The sequence below is a fragment of the Macrobrachium rosenbergii genome, chromosome 51, assembly GCF_040412425.1.
Source record: "Macrobrachium rosenbergii isolate ZJJX-2024 chromosome 51, ASM4041242v1, whole genome shotgun sequence".
Classification (NCBI taxonomy): domain Eukaryota; kingdom Metazoa; phylum Arthropoda; class Malacostraca; order Decapoda; family Palaemonidae; genus Macrobrachium; species Macrobrachium rosenbergii.
Genome location: NC_089791.1, coordinates 22,875,888 through 22,886,743, shown reverse-complemented (window position 1 = coordinate 22,886,743; position 10,856 = coordinate 22,875,888). Strand labels below are relative to the sequence as shown.

The window sequence follows — 10,856 nt, the reverse complement described above, 5'->3', positions numbered from 1 at the left end:
GGTATTTACTCATTTAAAAATTACAGATTTTTTTTTATTTTCACTAAAACATCCCTCCCTTTTTAATATCGGTCTCTATTCGAATCAAGACATTTGGCAAATTCCCCTATATTCGTCTAGGTATAGATATTTCCTGAGTACTAACTTTTTTCACAAATATAAGCTTAGGAACACACAGCTGGCATGTGATAGCTTTCTTCAGTACATTTAGCCATTTCATCATTGATCACTCAAAAAAATGCTGAACGTGAAGATGACAAAGGATGTGAAAACATGTGGTCAAATTAGGATCAGCTAAAGGATCGAAAAAAAATTTGGGTGGTCGTTGATATGCGAAACTTTTGGACCACATAAATCTGAAAATTCTGGTTAATCTGAAAACCTGAGAAAAAGGGGAAGAATCATTACCAATAGCCGTGTTTAATAAGAGGTATAGGCCTACGGATTTCTTCATAGTAAAGACTTTGAATACTGACATGTATGTTTTTCATATTCATAGCTCAGTTTAAACCACTATCATACACAATAACCTCAAGGTACGCCCTTCAATATAATGAATGCCATTGCCATGGTCTCCGTACTCTTCTTGTTTCAAAAGTGAAGCAAGAAAATGGCACGAAAACCAGTAGAATGTTTTCACAGTTGTCCTGTTGACTGCTTGTTGTTTTAAGTAGCACTGCACCTACTGCAGTTCATCTGAGATGAAATGAATGTTGAGATCATTCTGAGTATGTACTTCTTCAAAGGTACAGGTATTTATGTGATCATTAGCCATGAATGTTGTATGTCGAAATGCATAGAGAGAGAGAGAGAGAGAGAGAGAGAGAGAGAGAGAGAGAGAGAGAGAGAGAGAGAGAGAGAGAAATCAGGTTGATGGAAGATCTAATTCAGAGAGCACAGCAAACTTGAAGACTCTAGTCAACAGGACTAGCAGGCAATGAACACTTGTATTTTGTCAATGTGGAATAACAAATATAGATTATATACATTAGTCAGGTTTCTGCTTAACTGACGAATTGATTTCATTTACTGCTACCTTAATTATACCTTAAATGTATATATTTCTGAAGGTTATTTAAAATTTACGCCATCCATTGTTGGGATAGATTCTTATAATTTGAAATTATTTAAAATTATCTTATGTATAATATGCAAATTTAAATTTCATGAAAGACCGTCAAGGTTCATTTCTTCTGTGTCATCTAAATGGGGTCAATTTATGAAAGGAAGGGTATCAAAAGATCGTCATCAGGCCAATGTGTCAACGGTGACTCAAGAACAACCTTATTTCAATGCAGTACTTAGACGAATAATCTTAATTTTATTTTTGTCAAATTCCTGTTTTCTTTATTCAGTCCTGACTATATATATACATACATACATACATACATACATACATACATACATACATACATATATACATACATATATATCATACCTCATTTCATATATACATATGACTTACTATCTGGAAAATGATTTACTGAAAAGATACTGTGGGTGGGGGAGGCATCACTGGTACCAAAGGAGGTTAGGGGTGGGAAGGGGGTGACACGTAAAAATAACCGAGAGCGACAGATATTAGTGTCTAATCCATAGTTTTCGAGGTCAATGAGATGAAGATTAACACTCCCGATGTCCTTTAAGTCCAAATTCTGCGCCGATAGGAAGAGGGGGTTGAGAAGGGTTGGAAAATAAAATGTAAAAAAAGACAGATATTAGTGTCTACCCCATAATTTTCTAGGTCGTTGAGATGAATAGTGACACTCTCAATACCCTCAAGTCAAGTTCAGCCCCGACAGGATGGGGGAGAGTAGGGTGAAAAATAAAATGTCAAAATGACCTAATCCACAGTTTTCGAGGTCGCTGAAATGACACACTCCAGATGCCCTTTAAATCTGTTTAGCCCCAGAAATGGGGGTGAGAAGGGTGAAAAATAAAATGTCAGAAAAGATAGATATTAATGTAAAATCCATAGATTTCGAGGTCGCTGAGATGAACAGTGACACTCCCGATGCCCTTTAAGTCCAAGTTCAGCCTCGATAGGAATGGGGGGTGAGAAGGGGTGAAATAGAAAAATGTCAAAAATGTTGGGCAATGTAACTTGAAGCAACTATCTTAACGAGAGAGAGAGAGAGAGAGAGAGAGAGAGAGAGAGAGAGAGAGAGAGAGAGAGAGAGTTTATCAGTTGTCATTTTAGTTCTCCCAGGCAGCACTTGGTTGGTCATTTAGTATATATATATACATATATATATATATATATATATATATATATATATATATATATATATATATATATAATTTATACATATATATATATAATATATATATGTACTGATTATTATGCAAGTTCCATAAATTATAAAGTACTGAGAAAACTTATATATATATATATATATATATATATATATATATATATATATATATATATATATATATATATATATATATATATATATTGTATAAAATATATATATATATATATATATATATATATATATATATATATATATATATATATATATATATATATATATATATATATAAAATATATATATTATATCATATCTGAAATGTTTACGGTCATTAAATTCAATCTAAAATACACGGGACCAAATACTTCTCTTAAAATGTTGTAAGTTTTAAACAAAAGAGACAAAACGATTTCCTAATAGGTGAAAAAATCTTTCTGAAGCAAACCAAAGGTAAACATCTTGTTTATTTCTGACATTGACACATAATCTCAAACTCTGACTCTAACTCTACCTGCCATCCCACTTTTCGCACTTGTTATATTGGCTGCAATCTCCTGTAAAAGTAACACTCCTCAGCAATCATAACTGGATTGGAATGAGGCAATAATCACCATGCAAAGATCATTTCTCATGGAAGGTCATTCGGGGGAGGAGCGGAGATTTCATGGCACCGGCGGAGCAACCGGATAGGCTTTTTGGGCAGGAGAGAGTATATAACCACAGCTAGACCACCCATGAGGCATCAGTTGTGCTTCTGCTTATACAGCTTCAACTTCTAGAAATCTGATTCTGCGGTCTGAACGACATATAGACACCATGAGAAGTCTACTAATCTGTGGTAAGAAAAGTCTCAAATCTTTTAGTGCCTTGACATTAACAAACCCTAATTAATATTATATATATATATATATATATATATATATATATATATATATATATATATATATATATATATATATATATATATATATAAAAGTAAATACACATACACATATATATATGTGTGTGCATTGTAAAGATAGATAAATCAATGAAACATATTAAATAACTTAGCATATATTTTATTTTAAAATACCAACTAAATTCATTAACATTACATTCCAGTTGTCATCAGCTTTGTGTCAGCTGACAATCTCCCTCCAAGCAATGGCTACGCCCCTCCTCCAAGCAACTCCTACGGACCACCTAGAAACGGATACGGAATAGATCCTGCCATTGCTGCTTTGGCTAAAAATATTCCTGGAGGTGGAGTCCCTGGAGAAGACTATCCTATCTTGGCCTCTGTCCCTGATACCGGATTCGACTGCAACGCCCAGAATGTCCCTGGATATTACGCCGACACTGATGCTGAAGCTCGATGCCAGGTCTTCCACATCTGCCAGAACAGACCCAATGGACGCCGTCAGCAGGACTCCTTCCTCTGCCCCAACGGCACCATCTTCAACCAACAGTACCTCGTCTGTGACTGGTGGTTCAACTTCGACTGTGCTGACGCCGAATCCTTCTACTCAGTCAACGAACTTATCGGAGTTGTTCCTAAAGGTTATGGACCACCAAAAACTCCTTCAGGAGCATACGGAGCTCCTCTCTAATGGCTACTGTTACCTGAGTTCTCTGTTTGAGCTTTTCCCGGCAAATGGAAATGCAACTGTTACCCTTACCCTGAATGCATATTGCTGGACAATTCCTTCTGTCTTTTCAGCAGCATAACTAATCTTATAGAAATGATAATATAGAGTGAAATATTAAAATAAAAGTATATTGTCTATTTTGTTAAAATAAAATATTCCGCTGTCATCAATTTTCATTCACATATAATCCAGTTCTAAAGCACAATACTGACATTTTAAACTTGTTAATATATAGTTGGATATATTTTATCGTACTGCAAAAATATTGCAGACATTAGGGCACTGCGAAATGAATCTCAAAGACACTAAAGTTTACATTGCTGGTGAAAATTACAAATAATATATGGTAAAATTAATTCTAGGTCCAAGTATATAAATGTCAATTTAGGCCTCACCAGCCAGTGCAGATCATTCTCTTATATACGTGATTTTTCAGGGAAAACAAATGTCTGTCTTTACTAATATGAAAGCCATGTTATCGTTTCTCCTAAATGAATAGTAAGGTGATTTCAAGTAGTTTTTTTATATATGATTACTTCTTCTTCTCATTATTAATATTATTTTTAATGTTATTATTCTTGAGATTTGCTTTTTTCACTTTTTCGTATTCAGCCCTCTGGACCTGATTTCTGTATTCCACCTAAGGTCCCAACAGGAAATTAGTTTGTAAGCAATCTGTTTTTACTTGCCATCATTTTTTAATATGCTTTTATTATTATTTTTGCTATTATTCTCAATAATAATACTGTCACTATCAATAATATAATTGCTACTTTTTTCTACTACCTCAGCAATTATGTGGATATTGCCAATTATCATTTTTATCGCTTTAACTCGTGTATCTAGTTTGTGTATCTAATGTAATCCCTCTACTTTGTTTATTCCATGTATGTAGCCTCGTGCTAAAAATAAAGATGATTATTATTACCATATTTCCCTTTACTTCCCGTGATTTCTTCGCGCCTGGTCTAGAGGTTGGGGGGGCGGAATACACTGATGACCGTCCCACAGGCCCTCGCGCTTAAAAAAAAAAATCCTTGATTGTAACCCAAGTCTCCTTTTGTCTCCTATATTCATTGATTTCAACTCGCTCTATGAATGAATATGCGACATCCAGTTCTCCTTTAGCAGCTCAATTTTCTCTATCGAAAAATATCTCTGACATTACAAATCATCATCACTACATCGTCATTTCTTCTTTGGCTCCCCATCTTAATAATACTTCAATAAAACGGACTTTACTTACTCAGAGTCCTGCTCCTCAATCGAGCTCGTATTTTTTCTTTATTCCTGCATATTGTACCATAGCTTTATTGTGACAACCAGAGTTGAGTTTTCTCTCTCGTTTTTCTGTGCAACACCAAACTTCCATTACCTCTCCACATTCACTCTCAAAACAAACAGAACTGGAACTACTTCAAAATTCTTACTTTTCTTCTTTAAAGTATTTACTCTTTTAAAATTACAGATTTTTTTATTTCATTAAAACATCCCTTACCTTTTTTCATATCGGTCTCTGCTCAAATCAAGACATTTGGCAAATTCCCCTATATTCGTCTAAGTATAGACATTTTCTGAGTACTAACTTTTTCAAATTTTAAGATAAAAACACAAAGCTGGCGATAGAAAGCACTTCAGTACATTTAGCCATCACATCATTGATCACTCAAAAAAAAGTGTTGAACGTGAAGATGACAAAGGATGTGAAAACATGTGGTCAAATTAGGATCAGCTAAAGGATCGAAAAAAATTTGGGTGGTCGTTGATATGCAAAACTTTTGGACCACATAAATCTGAAAATTCTGGTCAATCTGAAAACCTGAGAAAAAATGAGGAAGAATCATGACCAATAGCCGTGTTTACCAAGAAGTATAGGCCTACGGATTTCTTCATAGTAAAGACTTTGAATACTGACATATATATTTTTCATATTTATAGCTCAGTTTAAACCATATCATACAGTATAACCTCAAAGTACGCCCTTCAATATAATGAATGACCGTTGCCATGGTCTCCGTACTCTTCTTGTTTCAAAAGTGAAGCAAGAAAATGGCACGAAAACCAGTGGAATGTTTTAACAGTTGTCCTGTTGACTGCTTGTTAAAGTAGCACTGCACTTACTGCAGTTCATCTGAGATGAAATGAATGTTGAGATCATTCTGAGTATGTACTTCTTCAAAGGAACAGGTATTTATGTGATCATTAGCCATGAATGTTGTATGTCCAAATGCATAGAGAGAGAGGAAGAGAGAGAGAGAGAGAGAGAGAGAGAGAGAGACTTGAAGATCTCTAGTCAGCAACTTGAAGACTCTAGTCAACAGGCCTAGCAGACAATGAACACTTGTTGTTTTTTCAATGAGGACTAACAAATATAGATTATATATTAGTCAGGTTTCTGCTAACTGACGAATTGATTTCATTTATTGCTACCTTAATTATACCTTAAATGTATATATTTCTGAAGGTTATTTAAAATTTACGCCATCCATTGTTGGGATAGATTCTTATAATTTGTAATTATTTAAAATGATCTTATGTATAATATGCAAATTTAAATTTCATGAAAGACCGTCAAGGTTCATTTCTTCTGTGTCATCTAGATGGGGTCAATTTATGAAAGGAAAGGGTATCAAAAGATCGTCATCAGGCCAATGTGTCAACGGTGACTCAAGAACAACCTCATTTCAATGCAGTACTTACGCTAATAATCTTGATTTTATTTTTCGCAAATTCCTGTTTTTATATTCAGTCCTGACTATATGTACATGCATACATACATACATACATACATACATACATATATATCAACCTCATTTCGGTATACATATGACTTACTATCTGGAAAAGAATACTGTGGGGGGGGGAAGCATCACTGGTACCAAAGGAGGTGGGGTGGGAAGGGGGTGACACCTAAAAATAACCGAAAGCGACAGAAATTAGTGTCTAATCCACAGTTTTCGAGGTCACTGAGACGAAGATTGACACTCCCGATGTCCTTTAAGTCCAAGCTCAGCACCGATAGGAAGGGGGCGTTGAGAAGGGGTGGAAAACAAAATGTCAAAAAAGACAGAGATTCGTGTCTAACCCATAATTTTCGAGGTCGCTGAGATGAATAGTGACACTCTCAATACCCTCAAGTCCAAGTTCAGCCCCGACAGATGGGGGGAAGAGTAGGGGTGAAAAATAAAATGTCAAAAATGACAGATATTAGTGTCTAATCCACAGTTTTCGAGGTCGCTGAAATGACACACTCCAGATGCCCTTTAAGTCTGTTTAGCCCCAGAAATGGGGGTGAGAGGGGTGAAAAATAAAATGTCAGAAAGATAGATATTAATGTAAAATCCATAGATTTCGAGGTCAGAGATGAACAGTGACACTCCCGATGCCCTTTAAGTCCAAGTTCAGGATAGGAATGGGGGTGAGGAGGGTGAAATGGAAAATGTCAAAATGTTGGGCAATGTAACTGAAACAACTATCTTAACAGAGAGAGAGAGAGAGAGAGAGAGAGAGAGAGAGAGAGAGAGAGAGAGAGAGAGAGAGAGAGAGAGAGAGAGTTTATCGGTTGTCATTTAGTTCTCCTGGGCAGTGCTTGGTTGGTCAGCTAGTGTGTATATATTATATATATTATATATATATATATATATATATATATATATATATATATATATATATATATATATGTAAATATATTTAATTATACATATATACCTGCAAATACATATTTATATATATATATATATATATAAAAGAAAACTTATAATTATTATAAAATTCAGAATAGAAATTATAATGTATAGAAATTCTGTATTGAAATTCATATATATATATATATATATATATATATATATATATATATATATATATATATATAAATATATATACATATATATATATATATATATATATATAAAATAAGTCTTAATATCTCTGAATGTTTATCGTCATTAAATTCAATCAAAAATACACGGGACCAAACACTTCTTTAAAATGTTTTAAGTTTTAAACAAAAAGCCAAAACGATTTCCTAAAAGGTTCAAAAAATCTTTCTGAAGCAAACCAAAAGGTAAACATCTTGTTTATTTCTAACGTTGACACATGATCACAAACCTGACTCTAACTCTACCTGATATCCCACTTTTCGTACTTTGTTATTTGGCTGCAATCTCCTGTAAAACTAACACTCTTCAGCAATCATAACTGGACTGGAATGAGGCAATAATCATCATGCACAGCCACATTTCTCATGGAAGGTCATTCGGGGGAGGAGCGGAGATTTCATGGCACCAGCGGAGCAACCGGATAGGCTTTTGGGCAGGAGAGAGTATATAACCACAGCTAGACCACCCATGAGGCATCAGTTGTGCTTCTGCTTATACAGCAGCAATTTCTAGAAATCTGATTCTGCAGTCTGAACGACATACAGACACCATGAGAAGTCTACTAATCTGTGGTAAGAAAAGTCTCAAATCTTTTAGTTACCATGACATTAACAAACCCTAATTAATATGATAATATATATATATATATATATATATATATATGTATATATATATATATATATATATATATATATATATATATATATATATAAATATATATATATATATATATATATATATATATATATATATATATATATATATATATATATATATATATATAAAGTAATAGCTCATACAAAAATATATATGTGTGTGCATTGTAAAGATAGATAAATCAATGAAAATGTTGAATAACTTTATATATTTTATTTTAAAATACCAACTAAATTCATTAACATTACATTCCAGTTGTCATCAGCTTTGTGTCAGCTGACAATCTCCTCCAAGCAATGGCTACGCCCTCCTCCAAGCAACTCCTACGGACCACCTAGAAACGGATACGGAATAGATCCTGCCATTGCTGCTTTGGCTAAAAATATTCCTGGAGGTGGAGTCCTGGAGAAGACTATCCTATCTTGGCCTCTGTCCTGATACCGGATTCGACTGCAACGCCCAGAATGTCCCTGGATATTACGCCGACACTGACGCTGAAGCTCGATGCCAGGTCTTCCACATCTGCCAGAACAGACCCAATGGACGCCGTCAGCAGGACTCCTTCCTCTGCCCCAACGGCACCATCTTCAACCAACAGTACCTCGTCTGTGACTGGTGGTTCAACTTCGACTGCGCTGATGCCGAAGACTTCTACTCAGTCAACGAACTTATCGGAGTTGTTCCTTATGGCTATGGACCACCAAAAACTCCTTCAGGAGCATACGGAGCTCCTCTCTAATGGCTACTGTTACTTGAGTTCTCTGTTTGAGCTTTTCCCGGCAAATGGGAATGCAACTGTTACCCTTACCATGAATCCATATTGCTGGACAATTCCTTGTGTCTGTCTTTTCAGCAGCATAACTTATTATAGAAATGATAATGTAGAGGGAAAAATTAATACGAATGTATAATGTCTATTTTGTTAAAATAAAATATTCCGCTGTCATCAATTTTCATTCACATATAACACAGTTTTAAACCATAATGCTGACATTTTAAAACTGTCAATATATAGCAGGATATACTTTATCGTACTGCAAAAATATTGCAGATATTAGGGCATTCCTAAATGAATCTCAAAGATGCTGAAGTTTACATGTCAGGTGAAAATCACAAATAAGAAATGTTAAATTAACTCTAGGTTTAAGTACATATATGTCAATTTAGGCCTCACCAGTGAGTGCTGATCATTCTTGAAAATACGTGACCTTTCTGGAATAGTAAGGAAATTTATTGTAGTTTCTTGTATATGATTGCTTCTTATAGTTATTATCTTTAACTTTATTATTATCAATGAGATTTGCCTTTTTCACTTTTTCGTATTTAGCCCTCTGGACCTGACTTCTGTATTCCACCTAAGGTCCATAGCAGGAAATTAGTTTGTAGGCAATATGTTTTTAATTGTTATCATTTTTAATAATCTTTTTATTATTATTTTTACTATTGTTCTCAGTAATAAACTGTCCCTAATAATATAATTGCTCTTTTATTTTTCTTACTACTTCAGCAACTTGTGGATATTGCCAATTATAATTTTTATCACTCGTGTGTCTAGTTTGTGCATCTACTTTAATGCCTCTACTTTGTATATTCCATGTACATGGCCTCGTGGTGAAGATAAAGATGATGATTATTATTATATTTCCTTTTACTTTCTCGTTATTTCTTCGGTTCTGGTCTAGAGGTGCCAGGGAAGGGGTTAATCCTTCCCTTACGATAGATGACCGTCCCATCCAATTGGTTCTTGCGCTTGAAAAAAAATCCTTGATTTTAACCCAAGTCTCCTTTTGTCTCCTTTCTTGATTGATTTCAAGTCACTTTATAATGAATATGCGACATCCAGTTCTCCTTTAGCAGCTCAATTTTCTCCTATCGACTAAAATATCTCTGACATTACAAATACGTTCCTATCTTTAAACTCTACTATCATCATCATATAGTATTTCTTCTTTGGCTCCCCATGTTAATACTTCTATGACACGGACTTTACTTACTCAGAGTCCTGCTCCTCAATCGAGCTCGTATTTTTTTCTTTATTCCTACATATTATACCATGGCTTAATTATGCAACCAAAGTTCAGTTTTCTCTCTCATTTTTCTGTACAACACCAAACTTGCCATTGCCTCCCACATTCACTCTCAAAACAAACAGAAATGGAACTACTTCAAGCATTCTTATTTACTTTTCGTAAAGTTTAGACATTTTTTTCTTTCATTATAACATTCCTACCTTTTTCATATTGGTCTCTGCTCGAACCCAGACATTTGGCAAATTCCCCTATATTCGTCAAATATAGACATTTTCTGAGTACTTCTAAATTTTTTCACAAACACAAACTTACGAAAAAAACAGCTGGTATGTGATAGTTTTCTTCACATTTAGCCATCACATCATTGACCACTCACAAAAAAGTGTAGAACGTGAAGATGACAAA

The 10,856-nt window shown here is 34.4% G+C and overlaps 1 protein-coding gene across 1 annotated transcript; it reads left to right on the top strand.

Moving 5' to 3' along the window:
* Positions 1–3,003: 3,003 nt before the first annotated feature.
* LOC136833211 (uncharacterized) lies at positions 3,004–4,043 on the top strand. The gene is made up of 2 exons (XM_067095076.1): positions 3,004–3,093; positions 3,360–4,043. Exons 1-2 carry the CDS (start codon positions 3,072–3,074, stop codon positions 3,845–3,847), a joined length of 510 nt encoding a protein of 169 aa, XP_066951177.1. The 5' UTR covers positions 3,004–3,071; the 3' UTR covers positions 3,848–4,043.
* The last annotated feature ends 6,813 nt before the right edge of the window (positions 4,044–10,856 follow it).